Source organism: Dipodomys ordii, unplaced genomic scaffold, assembly GCF_000151885.1.
Source record: "Dipodomys ordii isolate 6190 unplaced genomic scaffold, Dord_2.0 Scaffold38, whole genome shotgun sequence".
NCBI classification, from domain to species: Eukaryota; Metazoa; Chordata; class Mammalia; order Rodentia; family Heteromyidae; genus Dipodomys; species Dipodomys ordii.
The window spans coordinates 720,259-744,031 of NW_012267254.1; the positions used below are offsets into that span (position 1 = coordinate 720,259).

Sequence of the window (23,773 nt, forward strand, 5' to 3'; positions counted from 1 at the left end):
TCCATCTCCAACTGCACCATCAAGGCCAAATAAAGTTAATTGTTTTTTTTTTTTTTGCTGGTCCTGAGGCTTGAACTCTGGGCCTGGGTGCTGTCCCTGAGCTTCTTTTTGCTCAGAGCACTCTACCACTTGAGCCACAATGCCACTTCCAGCTTTTTTGAGTAGTTTATTAGAGATAGTCTCAGGGAGGTTCCTGCCCAGGCTGACTTCAAACTGCGATCCTCAGATCTCAGCCTCCTGAGTAGCTAGAATTGCCGGTATGAGCCACCAGTACCCATCTCAATCTGTCCTTTTTAAATGATATGCAAATCTGAGGGAAACTCTCCAGGGTTAGAGTGATCTCACGTTTTTTATTATACTGGATCAGAGTGGTATTTATATATTTTATTTATTTATCAGTTGTGGGGTTTGAACTCTGGGCTTGGGCACTGTCCCTGTGCTCTTCAGCTCAAGGCAAGTGCTCTACCGCTTGAGCCACAGCACCACTTCCGATTTTCTGGTGGTTTATTGGAGATAAGTCTCTCACGGACTTTCTTGCCTGGGCTGGCTTTGAACTGCGATCTCAGCCTCCTGAGTAGCTAGGATTACAGGCGTGAGCCACCAACAGCTGGCTAGGTTAGTTTTCTTATAATTCGTGTGTTCTAAATAATTACACTGAACTGAGGGTAGCCCTGAAGCCTGAAAAAGGTTCTGAATTTGTGATGCTTGTGATGCTTTCTCTGAGCAGAATGAAAAGACAGGAGGCAAGTTCTTTCTATACTGCTTTATTTCTGTAAGGATACACTGAAACATTAGATGATAACAGCTAATGACAGAATGCAGAAATGAAGCATCGGTGTCTACAAACACTTCTACAAGAATTCCAATACGTATTTTCATTACATGTTTACTTTTGATTATTTTCTCATTATATCTGTAATATAATCATGGAGAATACAATAAGTAGGTGATCCCACAATTTCAGGGAAGCAAACTGTGAAAAGCTAGTTCTGCCTGTGAGGCGAGTGGCTGCCCCACTTCCCCAGAGAGAGCTAAGCTCTCGAGGAAACCTCCTAGGAATCACAAGAGAAGGGACTTCGTAGTCCTCTTGAACACGTGGACAAAGAGCCGACAACTTTTATTTTACAAAGGGATTTCACTTGTCATGGTTTTGAAATGTGATATTCACGTTGACGCAGCCTGGTGCCTGCTTAAGCTACCCCTCAAGAGTTTTACGGTCACTCACTTCTATAGGATGAATCTCCAAACTGCAGTGACACCTGAGGGGGCTCCATGTCATGCAAGTTTCCAAACCCATAAACTATTTTTACTATTCAAACAAAATGCCATTGAAAAGAAAGAAAAAGGACGGAAGGGTGAGTTTTGTCAAGCTTCCACTGTGACAATGTGGCTCTGAAACAGGTTCGTTTTCTCAGGTAGGCGCGTACACCTTCCCAGTCACCTATATATTCTGTACTTTAAAGTGGGAACGCTCAGATAACATGCCACTGGGGGGGGGGAATTGGACGTTAGTAGGGGGGAAACTTACAGCTAAGTTCAAATGTTAACTTTCCGGAAATTCAATGTTAGTCAGGTGAGATCACAAAAGAATAGAAGGAGGGTCAGAGTTTTGAGGAGGAAGTTAAACCATGCATTCCAGCAAGTTCTTTTTCTGCTCACCAAAGAGCGTGAGCCGTGAGCTGCAGCAGCCGCTGCGACTCTTGCACGCCATATGACTGACTACATGGCGGGTCCCAGCTGAGCCTGGAAAGGCAGCTCAGTGGGAGTTTTATCGCTTATGTTTCTTGCTTACATCACAAAGTGGCTAAATGGTTAACGCTTTTCTGCTCTATGATAAACATGCAGAAGAGTCAATTCTAAGTTTTTGTTTGCTCATTGCAGCAGTAGAGAAATTAACTTTGCTGCAAGGATGCTTGTTGCTAAATCCTAATACAATCACTGTTTGTCCTTATTTGAGCAACACTGCAAAACAATAGAAAGGACAGAAGGGAAAAGTTTAAAGAGGTGCAAAACCACTCTTCCCCTATCAATGGTGTAGGGTGGAGAAAAGAAGAGGGGCACAAAAAAAACATGAGTGAAATTCCGTTTCACAGGACAGACGCCCCCCATCAATTTACAGCTTTTTGGCACAGTCGGGGCAATACACCTGCTCCCCATGAAAAACAAAGCGCTTGTTGGCCAGATTCACGGAGCATTTTTTGCAGTGGAAGCAGTAGTCGTGCCAGGATTGTCCTTCATAGGCCACCACACTGGAGCCTTTACCAAACCCTGTAGTTAAAAACACACAAACACACACACACAAAAGAAAACAAGAAAGACAGCTGAATGAATACAGACCAGGAAGCCATGATGCAGAGGTAAAATGACGACTTGTGTGTTCACAGAGCCAACAAGCACACAGAGCCAGGATTGGCCCTGCATCCCACCCCCCTCCTCTCCACTCCATCGTGCATCTGTCCCCCACTGTGCACTGTCCCCCACGCCGCCACTGTCCCCCATGCCACTGCAACCCTGTTACGGCTCTCAAGGACCTGAGAAGATGCCAGAGCTCAGCCATGGGCTTCCCTGATTTAATGAACCCATACTCCCACACCACCACTATCTATTGCCCTGGGACGCGCACGGACCTCCCAGCAAAACCAGTTTCTTTGATTTAGGTCAGGGCCATGGCATCAAAGTGGCCACCAGGAGGCAAACTTGGGCCGTTTGTGGGGTGTGCACTTACCGGGCCTCGAGGAGCGGCTAAGCTTCGATTTTTTCTATAAAGAACCACCACCCACGAGGGACAAGTCCTCTCTCCACCCGGATGCCTGCCCCGGAGGTTGGCGCTGGGAAACAGGGTGAGAGGCAAGCGTTTCCCGTGGCACACTGGGGGCTTCCTAGCTTTAGAGACTGGGTGGCTCACTCTTGACACAGTCCTTTTCCCTGAGGATGGCAAAAGTCTTCTCAAATGTACATTTCAAGGCTCTCCGGGGAGATGGGAAAATTGGAGGAAGGGGAAAGGGCCGAGGGCACGTGGAGCGCGGCCGCAAGATGAGGAATGAAGTGATTAGCTTTGCTTCTGATCGCAAAAAACAAAAAACAAAAAACCTTTAAATAAACAAATTAAAAAAAAAAGCCCTAACGGCAGGCACCTCTGCACTAACCTTCCGCTATGGGGTATTGTAAAGCCAGGTGATGCCTTTGCAGCCTCCCCAGCCCACCCCCCCTTCCTCTTGGCCCTCCCCAGTCCCTCAGCGCATTCTCTCCCCTCTCTCCCCCCTCCCCCGCCCTTCTCCGGTACCCCAGCCCCTCCCTCTGCCCCCACAATCCCCCCTGGCACAGTGCCTGCCTATGGCCCAAGGCAGTGGGTCTGAGGCTTGTGAATTGGCATTGTTAGTTAGTTGGTCAGCAGTAGTCAGGAAGTGTTCTGCATTGCAAAGGCTAACCTGACCTGGGGGAGAATCCAATGCTATTGGGAAGGGGCCTTTGCAACTACAATGGCAAGGGCCAAGGGACAATCCTTAGGGACCTTTGTGGATGAAACCTACGACTCAGGAAAATGAGAGATGGTTACCATGCGCAAAACCTAGCCTGGCAGACTTAGCAAGGACTCTTTAGCCTACCAGTGATGGGGTTCTTGCATCCAGCACACTTCTTGGCCACAAAGTTCTTGTAGCAATCCACGCAGTAATACTGGTCCTCCACAGCGGTGAAACGCTGCCCAGCCAGCTTCTTAGAGCAGGTAACACACACAAAGCAATCGGCATGCCAGGGCTGATCCTGGTAAGTGATTCCTCCAGATGTGATGGCCTAGACCAGGGAGTGTAGCACTGGATTCAGATTCAACAACCATTCTTTTTGAGTGCCTACCATGTGCCAGGCACTGTGCTGGGTGCTCTGGTATAAAAGATCTCATTTGATCTCCACAACAACCATGGGAGGTGGGTGCTATTATTATCCCCAATTTACAGATGAAGAAACCAAGGCTCGGAGATGATGAGCCCTTTGGAAAGTTACATGGGCAATGAAATGGCGAAGGCAGACCTCCAGAGCCGGGGCTGCCCAGCTCAGCCCAGTGCCAACCGCCTGTGCCACCAGACTGAACAGACACACTGACAGCGTGAAGTAGTCTGGACACAACTTTCGAATCTCAGTCCCCGCATCTGTAAAATGGGCACAATAATTCCTACGTCACAGGGCTGTCGTGAGGATGGAATGGGATAGTGTGTGTGCAAGTGCTCTGCAAACTGTGAAACACTCCTAGAGACAACAATTGAATGCACAACTGCCTTGCGCACATACCTTGTTGCACTTCACGCAGTGCTTGGCAAACTTGGTCTCATGGCAAGTCACACAGTAGAAGTCCTCCCCTTTCGGGAAGAAGCTTCCAGTCCCGATGACTTGCTTGCAGTTGCTGCACGTGAAGCAGTCTTTGTGCCACACGAGGCCCTTGTACTCCACGTTCTGGTCTCCTGCAGAGGGAAGTGAGTGTGTAGCCCCGCTGATAGGCTCTGCAGGGGGCTGCATCCACTCAGGAAGAGGAGATGAGGGGTGCAGGCCCTGCAATCACTGGCCTCATGCCTCCAGCTAAGCTCTCCATGCCAACCCAGGGTTCTGTTGTGGGTGGGGACCCCCGAAGTCTTATTTTAGGATGAGATGCCTAATCCCCACTCCCCCACCTTTACCCCCTGTGTAGCCTTAAAGAGATTCAAAAGGAATATATATAATATATATGTCAAATATATTATATATACATATATACCCTGAAGGGGAAGCATGCTTCGATCACTTACTACACCCAAATGAGAGAGCGCTACATACTTTTCACTTCATTCTCTTGCCACAGGCTGCTCTTGCCCAGTGTTCTTTAGTCTCCGAGTGTGTGCGTGTGTGCGAGCATATATGTGTACGCATATATACGTGTATGTATATGTGTACATATATATGCTAAAACCTCAAAGCATCTCACAGCAACGTTAACACCCCCCCACACACACACAACAATCAAGCCCACATCATGTCTGCCCTTAGGGCCTCTTCCCTGGCAGCCCAGTGTGGAAGGGGGAAAAGTACCTGCCACAAGGGCCTTGAAGCACCCTTTGCACCTAGGGTTGTCTTCCCCACGAGTAGCACACTTGTTGCACAGAATCTTGTTGTCCTTGGCCACAAAGGTCTCATTGGCCAAGGGGTGAAAGCACTTGGCACAGCGGAAGCAAGAGTCATGCCAGAAGCGGTTCTTGTAGTGCACTTCCTGGAAAACAAGCGGAACAGGGGGCATTGCTGTGAGGGACACCAGGATAGATGCTGGAATTCTCCCATCAAGGCCTCAGAGTTAACTCCCTTCCACACAAACAGGCCCCTATGTGTGAGGGAGCCCTGAAGTAAGGGTTCTTAGGACTGATAGATAGGAAGAACATTGTAATCAGACGAAAATCCTAATTCCTCAAATACTTAAGAGTAGAGGGTGGGCAATCTTCATTCCCAAATCTGTAATCCCAAATGCTCCCAAATCTGAAATTGTCTGAGGGCCAATATTAAACCCTGTGTGGAAAATTCCACATCTGGCTTCCATCCTAGATCAGTTAAACTGCGAATCCTAATAGTTACGTTTATTGAGTGTCCCCAAGGAAAACAAGACCCTCCCAGCTCCTTCAGCTGTGGATATCAAACTTTTGTTTCATGCAAAAATTATTTTAAAATATTGTAGGAAAACCACCCTTGCCTGTGTATATAAGGGTAGGCAAAACATAAATTAGTTTCTGTGTTTGGACTTGGGTCCCCAGACCAAGATATGTGTGGTGGTGCTTGCTTGTAATTCCTGTTGCTTGAGAGGGTAGAGGCAAGAGGATCATGAGTTCGAGGTCAGCCTGGGCAAAGTTGGTGAGAGCCCACATCTCAAAAGCAAAAACAAGAACAGCAAACAAATAAAATGGCTAGGGTGTGGTTCAAGTGTTCGATGCTTGCCTAGCATGTGAGACAGCTGGGTTCAATTCTCAGTTCCTCCATAAAGTACAAATTCAGAATCTGAAACACTTCTGCTGCCAAACACCTCAGATAAGAGATATTCCACCCATATAATCAAAAAGAGCCAGCCAGGGGGTGTAGCTAGTCCAAGAGCCATATTTAACTGCTAGGAATAGCAGAAGCACCGCCAGGCATCAAGTAAAGCCCAGCCCGTCCAGTTAACACATAGACAAGAGAGTAAGTTACCTTGGAGTCTGCGCCGATGGGCTTGCGGCATTCCACACAGGTGTTGGCACAGAACTTGTCAAAGCACTTCAGGCAGCAGTGATGGCCATCCTTCTCCACATACTTCTTTCCCTGCAAGGGATCCCTGCAGTAGTGGCAGTCAAACTTCTCAGCCATGGTGCCCACCTTATACCTGGAGGGACCTGCACAGACAAGTAAGTTGGACAAATGACCACTGGAAATGCAAGGAGGGTCTGTTGCTGAGGATCCGGAGAGGCACCTGGTACTGCTGCACTTGGCCAGGAAAACCTTCTGAATGTCTTGGGTCTGTTGCCCACAGTCCAGATAGTCCCCTGGAGCCTGGCTAGCTGCTGGGTACCAAAGCAACTGATATTTAACTATAGCTCCCGAGAAGAAAGTACTCTGAGTCCCACTGTCCAAGTGCCACAGGCTCCGGGCCAGTGTCTCCTTGGGGAGATGGCAGAAATCCTTGCCTGGATGGACAACTGTGCTGACTTACAAAGGACACTGCAGGAGACAAGTGACTCACAGCTGGTATGGGTCAGTCACTGAGAGGAGTAAGCTGAAGGAGGGACGGGTAGATGGAATGGGCCAGAAAGAAGAAATTGTTTTACATGAAGGCAGAGCTTGGAGCAGCTGGTGCCCTGTGTACATACAGCATTGGCCTATAAGGTAGCCCACTGGTGAATGCAGAAAGCATAGCCGGGCCCTCTGCTCTGAGGGCTGCCTATAAATGTCACAGTACACTCTGCAAGCTTTACCTCTCCCATTGTCAATTTCCAGGGGAAAGAGTATGCTCTAGAGGCCTCAGTCTCTATTTGTTCATTGGAACATAAACTTAACAGGTAGCTGGAAGCTCTGGCTTATGCTTGCAACCCTAGCTACTCAGGAAGCGATTTTAGGAGTTCAATGCTAGCCTAGGCAAAAAGTTTGTGAAACTCTATCTAAACTGTAGTGCTGTGCACTTGTCATCTCAGAAACAGAAAGATCAATTTAAAAGATTGTGGTCCAGGCCAGCCCAGGCAAAAAGCAAGACTTTATCTCACAAAAGGAGAAATGACTGGAGGTATGGCTCAAGTGACAAAGCATCTGCCTGCCTGACATAAGGTCCTGAGTGTACATCTCATTACTGCAAAAAATAAACACACACACACAGAGACCACACACACACACACACACACACACACACACAGAGAATAGGTAACTGTACCACACTAGGCCCACAATAAATCCTTATTTGAAATGCTTGTATTTACTTGAAATCTGGCAGTAGTAGTTTTGGTCCCCAAACAGATCCCAAGAGTTTTGTCCCAGATAGTTAGTTGACAGATCTCTGAGGCCTGAACCATAGGGCCACAAAGAGTTTTAACAAAGTAGCATTCTCAGCTGACACTAGCTAGCTCTGCAACTATGAATTAGTTGGCACAATGTGCTCTGATTTGTGGCAGACTAGAATCAATCTCTTTCAGGTCAACCAAGGAAAGACATATTCAAGGAAGTTCTAACATTTAGGAATTCATTATTTTATTCACTTTATGTTTAAAGTATAATTTGAAAAAAAAGGATTTTACAAAGGGTTAATCTGACCGTTTCCTAATCTCTACTCCCTCCCTCCCCTCTCTCTAGCTATGGCCCCTAGACAACAGCCTGTGCCATCCAGAGTCCTCTGCAGCCCCTTTACAAAGTCATTTTTTAAAGAATCCTGTCATTAAGAAGGTACAAAAAAAATCTGAGTTTTCTATTAGCTCTCAAGGCCTTACACATGCTAATTTTTCTTCTCTTCCCCCCCCACCCAGAAATAAATTTGCATGAGTAAATAGATAGCAATTATTTAATTTGTGTAGGAAACACAAGAATGGAGGCTATTTTAACTCCAACTATCCACACATATGATTATCATCCTAGCAAACATCTGCAGTATAATTTAGAGAAAAAGAATGAGGGAAACGAATTGAGCAGTTGCCCACGACTCACCACAGCTCTTCCACCAACTGAAAAGCCCCAAACTCCTGCTTTGGGTTCCATTCCCAGGTTTTTTTTTTATATAACCACATGTCCAAGTTGTTTGGATCCTGTTGCCACAGGCAACCAAATAGCAGAGAATGAGCTAAGGAAACCACACCCTGTGTCTGGGAACCCGCCTGGGCTGAGGCTAGTGAACTCTCACTCAGACCTGTGTCAGTCTCTGCAGCCAGCCTCCAAACAAGGGAAAGTGGGCCACAGAACACACACACAATGCTTTCTGCCTCACACTGACACCACCCAGATCTCAAGAGAGCTGGCACAGGAAGCAAATAAGTGACATTCTTGTGCCAGGACAGTTGCTTGGCACAGGTGCATCACTGTCAAGAGACTAAGGGAGACAAGAGAATTGTTCTTGTACTTTTTCTCTAAAAAGATCACCAGGATGTTCCCTTACATTACTTACTTAGAAAGTAAATAGACACACACAATGAATCCAGGGCTCATGTCTTAGAATTACACAATGTTTACCTGAAACAGCTGTTCAACTGCCTGTGGCCTTCAGGTATCTAAGCAAAGGACCTGTGGTCAGGACAGCAAGTGGAAAATCACTCCGGCACTCATTCTCTCACCAGTCTTCCCCACATCGCAGGAGATATTTGTCTTCCCTTTGCCATACTGAAATTATGCCCTCAACAAAGATTTGTTTTCTTATTAAGAGCTGACTGAATTAAGAAAAAGAAATAAGCTGAGTTGAGAAACCTCATGAATCTCCATCCAGTAAAAAATGCCAGGAAATTAAATTATCAGTGGCTCCTAAATGCCATTTGGCAGGAAAAAAAAAAGCATTTGTAAGATTAGCCAGCCTGGACTTCCTGAAGAGCCAGTAATCATGGCTGGGTTAGCACTTTGGACACTATCCTCTCAGAAAAGAAAAAAAAAATCTCATTTTGGAAATCCGCTCTGGTAGTTTTATTATTTTATTTAGAATACAAATTTGAACATAGTATTTTACCATCCCTCTTTTGATGATGATCAAAGCACAGATTCCAAATATTTCTATGTTAAAATACTCTAAGTGGAGTCCTATCCTTTGATACTTTTCAGGCCCAGCTATATGATTAAAATATAGCCATTAGTATCATACAAAAGAAAAAATGGTAGAAATCACAACAAATCCAATATAGAGATACCTAGAGGTTTTGAAGACAAGGAAAACTGATTTATGGTTCATAGTACCAAAGAGATCTTACTTGCCACATCTAAAAGATGTTACTGACTTTTTCAGAACTCCAACCAATGTCAAGTTCTTTTATTACCATGCTCACTTCTACAGTTCTAGCACATGACTCAGTCTGTTTCCACAAATCAGATGGTGACATAGTCCTGGATCACCAATGAACAAGGAAGTGCCATGTTGAAAGTGAAAATGTCACTTAACCACATGCCACTTCCATGTTACTGCATTATAGCTTTAACAAAACCTATAAATGCTAAACAAAAGGAACATTAAATGAATGAACTCCAAGCTAATAGTATCAGCCTTGTGTCTTGATGCTTTTGAGTCCTAGCTTAGACAATCTCTTTTCTTTTCTGCAAGGATATGTAATATATATGTACGTATAAATACATATACTGTATTTCATATCCTTGCAGATACACACACACACACATACATCATCATCTTATATTCCCCACTAATATATTTCAGAAGGAGAAATAAATATCAAAAGGCCTGTCTTAGAATTGATTTTGACAGATGATGTAAGCTACTTTTATGTGTGGAAACACTTATTAATCAAGATAAAACAGGGACTTCTAGGAATGTAGGCTTTGTTGCCTAGTAAGTAAACATGCTAGGAATACTTAAAGTTTGTTAATATGTGTCTATGTCAAACCATGAAGTTTAATACTATTTTTGCAAGGAATCTAATTAAGTAGAACTGAATTAGCTCACTGCGTATTTTTGTCACTTTTTAATTATTTGGCAAAAGACTATTTCAAATCTTCACGCTGTGTACTTTAACTCTGGAATAAAGTTAGAATAATACATTCCAACTGGCATGATAGTTTACTATTCCAAACTTTGCATAAAGTACAAGTGATGTGTATAGAAGACCAAAATATTTTGCTAGCACTTGTCTAACAAAGGGATTAACAACTCTAAAATCTCACCAAATAAATGACCAATGCTGGCAAAGGTGGATTGCCACTCAACGCAGATTCAAATGATCTATCTCTATTTCATTTATTCAAGCCCATTTCAGTACAACACTAACTTTGTTTCTGCCAGGATTTCAGTATCTCTCATGGACCAATTAACCTGTTACACTACAAAATGTTATGACTTCATTTTATTTTTAATAATATTTTATTATCTTTAAGTAGTTGTACAAAAGTGTTGCTATGTAACAAAGCAGTTTATGAATATATCTTGAACTGGTTTTAAAAATCATGACCTTTGGGGCTGGGAAGGTGACTCAGTGGTAGAGCACTTGCCTTGCATGCTCAAGGTCCTGGGTTCGATTCCTCAGCACCACATAAGAAAAAAGCCGGAAGTGGTGCTGTGGCTCAAGTGGTAGAGCGCTAGCCTTGAGCTGAAGAGCTGAGGGACAGTGCCCAGGCCAAGAGTTCAGGCCCCACGACCGGACCCCCCCCAAAAAAATCATGACCTTAAAGTGTTAAAATCTAACCTATAACTTCAAAGTCGTGAGTTGCCCCCTGATTTTAAGACAAAAATATTTGATGTAACTATTTAATAAGGAATTCTAGAAACTTAATTAGAATGCATTTAGAAAAGTGAAACTAGTTAACTAGATGATCAAATGTTAGGTGTCTGTTTTGAGATGATAGTCTGAGTTTCCTTCTGTTCCTGTTTGAAAAGACATCACTCTTGTCTTTTTTTTGGGGGGGTAGGGGGTGTCTGGTCGTGTGGCCTGAACTCTGGGCCTGGGCACTGTCCCTCAGCTCTTCAGCTCAAGGCTAGCGCTCTACCACTTGAGCCACAGCGCCACTTCTGGCTTTTTTCTTTTTGCTTATGTGGTGCTGAGGAATCGAACCCAGGGCCTCAGGCATGCAAGGCAAGTGCTCTACCACTGAGCCACTTTCCCAGCCCCATCACTCTTGTCTTAACAACTTTCCTCTCTCAGAACAATCCTTATCTACATCCAAGATGCTAACAAGTTCCTCAGTACATCAAGAGAACGTTGGGATTTAAATTTACATGTACACATAGGAGTAATATAACATTTCAACACTTCTTTTTTTGCTCTAAATGTCTCAGAGAAGATGTAGTTTGTATTTAAGGAAGTGTTTGTAGCACAGTTTTCATGTGCTTCTTTCCGTTTAATGTTCATTTTTCTACTCAGACTCAAGTGGTTCAAAATAAGCATATTTAGGGTGAGTGTGAATACTATGATCAAGGCAATATATGCATTCCCTGAGTGCTATAATGTACAGTGTAAGCAATGAACAGCAACCCAAATGGAAAAAAATCCATTTATTTTTATTAATTCCTAAGTCCAACATATTGGTTGGATAATGACGCCACATATAAATGTTGCCTTCCAAAGAAAGAATATGTTTCTTTACTGAGAACTTCAACAAATGGAAAGAAGCTTCAGCCAGTAAATACAACATTTGCGTCATTCACGTAGTAATGCACCTGGAGGTATCCTCAGATAAGTTTCTGAGGAATAAACATCTCCATAGCTGCTATGCAATGGAGTGAATCAGGGATGAAAAGCAGTGTCCCAAAGAATTTCACAAAAAATAAGTACCTCTGTCCTTAGAAACAAAACATGTACACAATGATTCATTGCTATCAGGAACATCCCTAGAATGTTGCATTTAGAAAAAAGCATAAGATCCTTTTGAGAGAGGGGGAGAGAGAGAGGGAGAGAGGAAGAAAGGAAGAGAGAGAGAGAGAAAGCTAATATCCTCTTAGAATATATTTCTTATCAGGAGATTATCAGAGACTATCAAATGAAAAATTACATGCCACTGAACTTCCATCAGGACAAATTCTCTTCTAGTATTACCATTCTGTCTAAATATGAAAATATTTAAAGTTATACATACTACATGTAGCATGTTCCATCTTTCATATGGGAAGGAAACACTTGACAGACTACAATGGAGCATTTCTTTTTATTTTCTCCAGTCATAGTTTAAGTAGTACGCAGCTATTTGACTGTACAAAATGTTCAGTTTCACCATCAACCAAATCTTCTGATTATCATTTTTGGCTTCTTCATGAAGTCAATCGGCTTTATTTCCTTGCTATCCCACCTTCTTATTTTCCCTCCCTGCAGGCATCTGTAGCCTCCTGAACAGGAGTTAGTGAAAGGGATTAATGATTGTAGAATATGGTAAATGATCTTATTTCCCTCCCAATCCCATCCAAGCCCTTTCCTTGAAAAGCCAAAGAATGAAAGAAATAATAATGTTTCAAAGTATTCAATATCAAAAGTACACAATTTATGTGTGCTTGAAATGTTCTTTCAGTGTGTGGATTCTGATCCAATAATCTGAGCCTCTCCTTTGTCACATTTGAAGCCCTCTTTTTCAGGACAACATGAACTGTCTTTCTGTGAAGACATCTCTCTTTCATAAACCTAGGTTCACTTTTATTTGGGGGGGTGGGGGGGTTGAGACCAGTACTTAGTTTTGCTTCCTGTGCTTAATGAACCTAAGACAACGAAAAATACCATCTTCTTATTTTAAGATCATATAAACAGCCAGGCACCAGTGGCTCATGCCACTGGTACTCGGAAGCTGAAATCTGAGGATCATAGTTCAAAGCCATAATTGGCAGGGAACTCTGTGAGACTCCTATTTCTAATGAACCACCAAAAAGCCAGATTCAAGTGGTAATGTGCTAGCCTTGGCCAGAAAAGCTCAAGGACAGCACCCAGCACCCAGGCTGAGTTCAAGCTCTAGGACGGGCACACTAAGAGTTATATGAAACTATAATTAATCTAATCTAATGACAGTTACAGCCTCTAGAATGAGATAAACACATATTATATATTTTTTGCAATTTAAAAGTCATAGTTGGATATGTGATACATCTCTTACCTGGTATGATTATTTTACTTCATTAGTAAATAAATGGGGAGTTATTTTCTGGATAAATGTGTATTAAAGGACCATTAGGACAACTGGTACCACTGTCTGCATCTAGAGAATGTATATGTCAGTCTATAACCACAATCTCAGGCATGTGGTACCATGTTTTAAAAACAGTTCCTAAATGGTGGGAAAGAAAAAACAGATAGCTTTGAACACTTGGAAACAAAGAAGACAAGCTAATTAAAGTATGGAATTGTACTACAGCATATATACCTTAAAATATTAGAAGTTTCTGAAAGTATTTTCACCTTTGAAATATAGGTTTCAAAAATAAATTTTCCCAAAACTACCACCAGTCATTATTTTGTCCCTTATCCTAAAAGTTGGGAGTCAGGACAAAGTACTTGTTTTTGGCCCAACTGCCTTACTTAATCAGCACCAAGTAAAGGAACCATTACTTGGGAGGAGGGCAATAGAGCAACTGCCACATTCTTGGCTTCAGGAAGAGACAGAGGCATCAGGCTGACTTTAGATAATTGAGCTTCAGTCCATTTCTGCAGCCCTTATTCCATGGGGTTCTTTATATGGCCAATAGCTTCCTTAATGTTAGGTTAGAATAAAAGCACAAGAAAGACTCTTACACAAAGTCATGATGGTCTAGAACAGAAATTATGAGCCTTTTTCACAAAATAACTAATACCATACCAGCTGCCCTATCAAAAGATCCAAAGCTATTTATTCAAGATTTAAAACATCATTCAGAAAAAGGGAAGATGTAGTTATTAAGGACTTTCTCAGTTACAAAATTCCTCCTTCCTGCTCCGTATTCATCTTTTCCAAAAACTTTAAATTCCATTTCAAGCATTGTCAAGATGTGTGCATGTGAGAGAAAGGGAAAGAAGAGAGACACTTAGAAGTGACAAAAATCCCTAACCAAGCTCCCAACTTTCCTCACACAACCTTCTATTTCACTACAGCTTCTGGAAGATGTAAAATATAGTTGTATTTTTATTTACACTTAAAAAGTAAGTCAGGGGCTGGGAAGGTGGCTCAGTGGCCGAGTGCTTGCCTTGCATGCATGAGGCCCTGGGTTCGATTCCTTAGCACCACATAAGCAGAAAAAGCCAGAAGTGGTGCTACAACTCCAAGTGGTAGAGCACTAGCCTTGAGCTGAAGAGCTGAGGGACAGCGCCCAGGACCAGAGTTCAGGCTCCACGACCAAATAAGAAAACAGAAAAAAAGACTACTAGTCATTTGTCTTTGAAATAGCACAACAAGGCAAGGACAACATAGAGACAAGCTGTGATTTATTTACCATTTAGACAGGAGTATAACTATTTAATAAAAAGTTATCTTTTAGACAAATGACAGATTTACTGCTCCAACAAAACTGTGCTCAAGATAAGATGAAGAAGATCTTACCTGAGTGTCTCTGAGAAGCCATGGCTGAGAGACCAAGTTCAAGAGCACCCAGACCAGTCTTCCCTCAACCCCAGCTGATAAGGCTGTGGCTCATTTGTGAACATACATTTAAGGGGAAGCAGCTCTCACAAAAATAACCAAGAGCAGATGTCTCACCCCTCCCCTGAGATCACAACCTTAATCCCACTAGAAAATTCTTAACCATTTTAGGTGATCCAAGGGAGAAGAATAGGACCCAGTAAAAATACCAAACGCTACATATAAATACCTGTGGGGCTACTCAGCATCCAAATTAGCTCCAGAGCCAGAGAGGCCACATAGAAAGTCATCTCTACCGGAATAAAATTTGGACTCAGCTCTGACATAGCTTAAATGCTGTGCCAACCATATTAATCCTCTTTATATGCCTCAAGTGCTTGTCTTTGGTGCTATAAATAATGCATTTTTGTGCTATTAATGATAAAAGTAACTGGAATAGATGGATTTTTGTTACTGGTGTAATTTAAAAGGTTTGGCCACAACAACTATAGAGATGAATGGCATCATAATACTAACTCCTTGTCTGCCTTGGTATCTTGCAGAGATCAGTTGAAATGGGGAGAAATTCTAGCTACTCTTATCCTGCCAGCATCCGGTAGAACAGAATGGAATGGGGACACACATACACATATCCCTGCTATATACACAGTGAAGACATTTTGTCCTACCCATTCAATCTACTATTTGTTTTTATTGCCAGGAGCAATAAAAGTGAAAACATGAATTAAGACATCAACCTCATACATTATGGTAGCTCCACAAGTCAACATTTGGCTAAACAGGGGTGATCATGACGGGTTCTAGGAAAAGCCTACAGTACTACAAGTGCCCCTAGGACCCATCCTTTCCCTGACTCTGCCACGCTGGCTTCTTCCATTTTCCCTGCACCCTCTTTGGCACAGGCCTCCTTCCAGTTGCTCCTCTAATCCCTTCAAATCTTTGCTCCAAATCGCTGTCAGGGAAGTCTCCTTTGACCACTCTCACTGTGCTCCCACCCATTTGTTTCTAGCCTTTCCCTTGTCCAGACAGATTCAATTAATGGCAGAGATACTGGCCATCCTTTGACAATTCAAATTGCCTTAACATTCTTCACTCCACTCTCCCTGCCAATATGTGGTTCCCACAGTTATAACGACCTTCTAACACACTAGGCAGGACAATAATGCCTTTTCCCACTTGTCTGATTCTCCCCTTTGTCCCATGGTGGTAGAGCTCATGCTATGGCTTCACGACCTAGAACAAAGCCCAGTTTTCAGCAGGTACTAACCAAACTATGTGTCAGAAGAATAACTTCTAAGACGCCCTAAGTGTCAATCAAGCCTCCAAAATATAGTCCCACCCAGAATCCTAAAAGTGGCTTTCTTTGGCTACTGAACTTCAAGGAAGGCAGCTGGCTTTCACTCTGGCACAGGACATGGGGCCCAGTAACCTTTCTAGCCACTGTCTTGTCTGGTTATGTATGACACTGTTAGTCACCTTAATCACACATCTCCTTTACCAGACTGAATAGTGCTTTACTTATCTACACGTTCCTACAGCAACATACTAAGTGCTTCATGAATAAATAAGTGAATGAGTTTCCTGATTCTTATGTTCCTTAGGCCTTCAAGGAAAAGTGACTGGTTAGGTGGTAAATGGCAGAAGATAAAAGCTAGGATGTTTCAGGCAAATACATAACCTGCTAGGGTTAAAAAAAACTAAACCTGGGGAAGGACAGAGGCATTGTACACTCTCCACCCATATCTTTCTTGATGATCTTTGTCCAAACTGATTAAATTATGGCAGAGGGATTGGCCAGTTGTAAAAACACCACACCCCTAAAATAAATTTACACTTTTCACCTAGGGGAAGTGCTCATATTATATGATTAACCTTCACCACCCTAAACTTTTAAAACAGCTTTCTTGCAGTAGTGAGAACATATTCTTAAAGTTCCAACTGCTCTTCACATTTTTTTTCCTGGAGTCAGTACTGGGGCTTGAACTAAGGGCCTCCAATGTTCATTTGAGCCATGCCCCTACTCCTAGCTTTTTGGTGGTTAATTAGAGCTAAGACTCTTGGATTTCTCTGCCCAAGCTTACTTTGAACCTTGATCTCCAATCTCAGCCTTCTAAGTACATAGGATTACTGGTGTGAGCCCCAGGCACCTGGCCCAAATGCTTTTCTTTAGGGAGTTCATTCTAGTTTCAACCTAGACATCAGGATGGAGTCTTGTAGTAAGCAAAGCCATTCCTTTAGGTGGCAAATCATTTTGCAAAGAAATCACATACTATGGACAGATATACAGCCTTAAGAAATTGGCAAATAGGCTTAAATCAATTTTTCTGGAGAAAATATACAAAGACAAGGGAATGGCTTTCTGACCACTAATGAAGTAGCCACTGGTAATGGCTCAGCTGGGAGCTGAGCCACAGAACTACATTTAATCTAGCTGTAACTCACACCAACCAGGTAACATGGCCTTCTTGTAAACTTCATAAGGCATAACCACTGCCTGATCAAACATTCATCTCCACTGCACAACTCACAAAACTAGATGTTTCACAAAAACAAATGACAAAGGCCTTTTGCCTTGTGCAAAACAATTTCTCAACAAGAATAATTTGTCCTGTCGGGTCAATGCTGCAGACACCTTAATGGTTATTTAGCAGATATGTAATCAGTCACTGGATTTGTTGGTACCAGAGTTGATCTTGTTACACATTAGCAGCATGATGTGTAATAATATCCTTTATAATCACTGTAGTGTTTACACAGTACCTTTATAGACTGTTGGTGGAGCTGGCTGGTATTTAATGAACAATTCCACTTAGTATCTATACTGTGCTAGCAAAACCAAGATTTTTCAGTGAGGGCTAGTAGGTATTAAAGGCCCCTTAGCCCCAATCTAATGGGATCCTGTGGGAAACACTTGTACCACAGTTTATCTAAACATCCCCTCTCCTTGGGATCTACCTGTAGATGCTACTCCATCCATTCACTTATCATCTATAACAAACGGTTTTTGAAGACATGTCCTACTGTGTGGTGTAAGATATTTTTCTGGATATGAAAAACAAAATTCCACCTTTACCATCAAGTGTACCAAAAATAAATTTACAAGTAAATGCAGTGCAAAGCAGAGTGTGGTATTACAGGAAAAATATAAAGTATTGCATGATTTATCATTGTCAGATAGCGTATCAAGTATCAAGTTTGGAGATCAGAAACGAGATTTATGGGTGTCATGGCATGTGGATGATCCCTGAAGAATGGAGTATATAAAGAATGGGGAGGACTCATTCTAAGAAAAATATGGCACATTGACAACAGTATGAGAAGGAAAGAAGGCTGACTGAAGAAGCACAATGCAGCCTGGGAGTGATGAGATTGAGCAGTGTAGTGACAAGGAAATGGTGAGACTCAAAGCTAGAGAGGGAGGAAAGCAAGAGCAGAGAGCCTTCTTGCTATCAGTGCAAGAGAAGCGTGAGATTAGCAATACAAGCAGTGCTAAGAAAGGCAGATAGCAGAAGAAAATTCTACAAGGCAAGAAGTTACCTGGGAGGGTATGGCATTTGTTCAGATGAGTCATAAAAAAGGGCTGGATAAATGAGAAGTAATGGCAATGATCATGGAAATGAGACTCTAGATAGAAGGGACACGAAGTGACAGGACTGAGAAAACTGAGCAGACACAAAGGAGGGAATGTAGTCAACAAGCCCTCTGAGGTGGAGATTCTGGGATAGCTGGAAACAATGGGGAATGTGAGAAATAATGGCAATTTATTTTTGGTAATTACAAATGAGGTTCTTCAGAGATGTCAATAGTAAAGCTCCTCTAATGGGATTCAGTTGTCACTTAAGCCGAGAGAATAAGTTTATGATGGAATACCATTTGTGGAGATTCTCACAGTGCAACTTAATCCTGGACTCTTTACCTCTGAAACACCATTGGGTGTTTCAGGTTCCAAGTGGTGCAACCCAAGGGTCAAACACAGCAAATTCGGTGACCCACTTGGCCCATGCACATCTCAGGAGTTCTTTACAGCATGACTTGTGCTCATGTTTCTCCTTCACTATATTTTCTTTTTACTGAAGAAATTTGCAAACAGTTGAAAACTTTTGCAGTTAATTACTAGACATTAGTTATCAGCAGAAATAAGAGGTTGGTAATAACCTGGAATGTAGTCTTTGAGTATTTACTAGTGATTTCATCTTCATTTTTTTTACATTGGTATTTCCCCCTCACCAATTTTGTATCAAATAATACAAGTCTGTTTTCCTCAATATAATTTTGTCTGGCCACTAGTCTCTCTGTCAACAATTTCTCCTGAGAGAGTCCAATTGCAAGATTAAGGCATCTAGTCATGTACTATGATATGATGTGATTCAATGTTGAACTCTCCAGAGTATTTCTTGTCCTATGTACTCTTGCCAGAACAAGCCCAGAGCAGCTTCAGCCGTCTCATGTTCCTGTCAATCTTTAAGGTGGGAAGAGTACTTTTCCCCATTAACAAGTCCAACTTTGCAAAGTCACTGCTTAAATGTCACAATTCCCAACATACCCATCAAAGAACAAAATGAAAGAACGCCTCAGAACCATATGAAGGGTGATTTTGTGATGCAAGATCTAAATAAAATCTTGCCTCCTCAAAGGATCTCCAAATCTCAGAGCAAAAGCAAAGTAGACTATGAAAAGAAGACCTACTAACAAATGAGATCAGACATATGAAATCAAAGACTCTTTTAACATCATGACACGTTGAAAATGCTAACAACTCCACTGAAGACCTGTTCCTTCCACAACCGTGGAGGGTTTAGAAGGTTTCCTTACAATATACACTCAGGGATTAAGAACTAAAACTGGTGCCATGGCCTCTGTCATTTGATTTCTGGAAATGTCATCCCATGATTAGTAACAGTACTAAATGTCTCCTGTCCCCACAGGATGACCCTCACCAAGACACAACTCTCCCAAATACAGCCTATAGATATTTTTATGGGCCTCTAAATAGAAATAATTACCAGGACAACACTGGACAAATATTCAAGTATGATTGTCTTGGATTTTTTTAAGTGAAACAGAATAGAAACCAGAAAGAATCTTAGAAGGAAATAAGTAGCACAAATATAGAGTCTCAGATCAAAGGGAAGATAAATGCTTCATGAAACTGAGAAGCCATTGGTAAGGATAAATCTTTGTCATATTTTAGGTGTTAAAATTCTCTTCCAGGCTATTTCTACCACCCACTTGTGATATATCTGTTTTATTTTCATGTTGCCATGTGCCATGATTCAAAACACCCTTTCAAACATGCTAACTCCTGGCATCCACCAAGTCCACCTGTTACGAACATTTCAAGCTTCTGATAGATGCTAGAGGGCTAAACATTCCATAGTCCTATCCCATAAGTTACCAAGCTGATTAATATCCCTAATAGGAAAGAAGAGTTAAGTCAAACAAGCTTCTATCCATACCTTTAATAAAACTGATAACTATGATTAACCTCCTTGATTAGAAAGAGACCATAATATTTCATGAGCCCTGCTTCCTGGTGTGGAATATTAAGGTTAGTAACACACATATTTATTTATCAGAGGACTAGAATGAACATGCCGCCTTATTGTATATTGATATTTTCAACCCCCCCCCCACACACAGAGAATAGCCCTAGAATTCAAGGGTAAGTTTGAAAAAAAAATACTTGAGTGGTTATGTGGGGTGCGCTCAGGAGATTATCTACATTCAAAATGGCACAAAGAAGTGGGAATGTGTGCATGATTATCAGATAGAGAACAAGAAGTGAGCTGCATGTTACTCAGGAAGCCCATATTTTATTAGGCATTGGAGTTGACTAATTTGGTCTCAGGGTCAATCTGGATTTCTGGAAAACTGAAAAAGTACCAAAGGTGAAAGCTTACTTGGCTGCCATCTTTCAGAGCCCTTATTTGTCTGCCCCTGAAATGTCTCCATCCAGACAGATATGCTTCTAGGCAGGACTCACGAGGTTGATAGCCCACAATGACTTGTGATCAAAGAGCAAACAAAAACAACTTGCTATCGAAAGAACTAGTTGTTGTGTCAGTACATATATTACTTTGCAAAACCTCAGCAGGAGGACCAGAGTGATAGTGTTGGTCTACCAATAGATTACTGTCACAAGTAGTAGCTTATCTTCCCTGTTGGTCAGTCTATACTTGCTGATATAGTGTGTAGGTTCCTCCAAAAGTTAGCAATGCTAGGAGGACTTGTAGATGAAGTAGTCCAGTTCTGTTGCCCCCAACCTAATTATGATTCATCTTCAATGTGATCTAGTCTAATTGTCTCAATTTACAACATGGGAAGGTTATGGTTCCATGACTGGGAGATAACTCCAGGTCTAGAACCTGGGTGGCTGCACACTTGATCAAGGTGCTGGACTTTATATTAGCAACTTGCTTCAGTACAAAGTCTTTGCTCATGAAAATGCAAAACATGAAAATAAGGTTGCTGGTCGATGATGGTCATGGTCCCTTGAAATTCCATAGCATTCAAAGGCTAATATGGGTTACAAACCCAGAAACGAAGGGACAGTTATGTGAGCTGAGATGAAACACTAGATTCTCTCATACTCCAGCAACAATCTACTCAAAGAGACCATAAAACACTAAATGAGGGGGCTGGGAAGGTGGCTCAGTGGTAGAGCGCTTGCCTTGCACTCTCGAGGCCCTGGGTTCGATTCCTCAGCACCACATAAGCAGAAAGAAAAAGGCCAGAAGTGGCGCTGTGGCTCAAGTGGTAGAGCTCTAGACTTGAGCTGAAGAGCTGAGGGACAGTGCTAAGGCCCAGAGTTCAGGCCCCACGACCGGACCAAAAAAAAAAAAAACACTAAATGAGATAAGTTGGAAGTCGTAGTTGGCATAGCAATGAAAGAGATATGGGTTACGTTGAATTAGGAACAGAAAGTCTACCCAAATCAGCTGACAAGGAACGAGAGTGACAGGTGTTTACATTATGAAGACTCAGTTCTCAGAAATGGACTAATGCCATTATGGAGGCAGTGGGCTCAACATCTCAGGAGTGGGTTCTCTTCTCCTCTCTGTCTCTCTGCCTCTCCCTCCCTCCCCCACTCTCTCCCTCCCTTGCCCAGTTTTTTCCTCCTTCCTCATTTCCACCATGTTATAACACACCGAGAGAGCCCTTACCAGAAGCCTGCACCTTCATAATTGAACTTCCCAGCTTCCAAAATAGTGACCAGCAAACTTATGTTCATTACAAATCATTCATTATGCCAGGTAGCAAGTACATGTCAGGAAAACAAAATCTAGCAAATGGGCCAGGAAAAGGGGAAGGTCTTATGAATGTGGTTATAACTCCATGGTAGAGCATATGCCTAGTATATGCAAAGTTCTGGGTTCAATTCACAAACTACCACCCCCCCAATCTACACTTTATGTAGAATAGTAGCAAACATCACTAATGGGTATGTACTGGGTAAGATTACATCATATTTACTTCAATCTCAACCATTTGCTATTCTTTTTCAAGCAGTGTGATAATCAAAGAGAATAGGTGAAGCATGTGCGTAAGTGTAAATAACACGAGATCATCCCAGGTAGAGAAAATGAAACAAACAGTAACAACTGATTTTTCCAACTGCATTTACAAACTTCACATAAAGTGGTTTAAGTGGCACAATAACTTTCAAATGCTTCACTTAAATTCAAGGCATAATTGTATATGAAACTGGCTGAACAATTAACATTGCTAGTTGTAAGATAAATGATATGGGAAGTCCCTGAGTTTAATGTGATTACATATTTTTATAAAATTTCAGAAGAATATAGTATAGTGGCTAATAGCATGGATTTTGGAACCAGAACATCTAGATTGGAATTCTGCCTTCAATGCTTCCCACTTGGATGACCCAGGCAAACTTTAGCCCACTTCTCTACAACTCAACTTGCTCAACTCTGAAATGGAAATAGCCCAGAGGCTTGGAAGGTGGCTCAGTGGTACAGAGCTTGCCTTGCATGTATGAGGCTCTGGGTTCAATTCCTCAGTGCCACATAAGCAGAAAAAGCCAGAAGTGGTGCTGTGGCTCAATTGGTAGAGTGCCTGCCTTGAGCTGAAGAGCTGAAGGACAGTGCCCAGGCCCAGAGTTCAGGCCCCACAACTGACCAAAAAAAATGAAAATAGCCCAGCTATAAAGACCATGGGCCTAAAAATGACTGGATCATTACAGAGCAAATCTCAAAAGACTTGGAGACTCTAAGAAATGTCCATGTGCAGTAGGAAAGCCTAGTATGGAAAGATGAATATCCAAACATGAGCAAGAAAAGTTTATGAGATTGTAATTCAAGCTGAGGTGGGAAAATCATGGACTTCATTACATAATGAGACCCTGACTCAAAAAAAAAAGAGAGGAATGAACAAAGGATGAAGACAGAGGGACAGTCATAGCTCTTTTGATACTTGAGAGGGAAGTCCAATAGGTCTAGGTCACCTGCCCAATTCTGGGGTTGGTGTCTTCCCTACCTCCTCCCAATGGGCCAGGAGATGATTAGCCTTTTGGGTCACCTTAATGGACTTGCTAACAAAACAAATAATGTTTGCCTTTATGAGTACTAATGAATAAGGCAGGTCACCTTGGTTTTACATCTCATAGATTCAGTTGGCCTCTCAAGAATAACAATAAAAAGAGTCTACCTAGGGAAGGCACTGGTAGCTCACACCTGTAATCCTAGCTGAGATCTGGGGATCGCAGTTCAAAGCCAGCCCAGGAAAGGCAGGAAAGTCCATCAGACTCTTACCTCCAATAAACCACCAGAAAACTGGAAGTGGTGCTGTGGTTCAAGTGGTAGAATGCTAGCCTTGACCTACAGAGCTCAAGGACAGTGCCCAGGCCCAGAGTTCAAACCCCATGACCAACAAAGAAGAAGGAGGAGGAGGAAGAGAAGGGAGAGGAGAAGGAGGAGGAGGAAGAGAAGGGAGAGGAGAAGGAGGAGGAGGAGGAGGAGGAGGGGAAGAGGGGGAGGGGAAGGGGGAGGGAGAGGAAGAAAGAAGGGAGAAGCTGAAGGGGAAAAGAGGGAAAGGAGGGAGGAAGGGAAGGGAAGAGAGAAAGGAA

General features: G+C 42.5%; 1 protein-coding gene across 5 annotated transcripts in view; it reads right to left on the reverse strand.

The window, feature by feature from the left end:
• Positions 1–748: 748 nt before the first annotated feature.
• The window catches only part of Fhl1 (four and a half LIM domains 1), a 58,924-nt gene continuing 35,899 nt past the window's right edge, over positions 749–23,773 (reverse strand). For 3 of the 5 annotated variants that reach the window (XM_013018180.1, XM_013018181.1, XM_013018179.1), the window contains 5 exons: positions 6,193–6,374; positions 5,056–5,233; positions 4,285–4,454; positions 3,606–3,792; positions 749–2,268 (listed from right to left, as the gene is read on the reverse strand). In XM_013018180.1, coding sequence (XP_012873634.1) covers positions 2,114–2,268; positions 3,606–3,792; positions 4,285–4,454; positions 5,056–5,233; positions 6,193–6,348 — 846 coding nt within the window. In that variant the 5' untranslated portion in view covers positions 6,349–6,374 and the 3' untranslated portion in view covers positions 749–2,113. Of the gene's footprint in view, positions 2,269–2,725; positions 2,926–3,605; positions 3,793–4,284; positions 4,455–5,055; positions 5,234–6,192; positions 6,375–14,649; positions 14,759–23,773 lie in introns of those variants that run through there. The other 2 variants (XM_013018182.1, XM_013018178.1) reach the window with 2 other exon arrangements.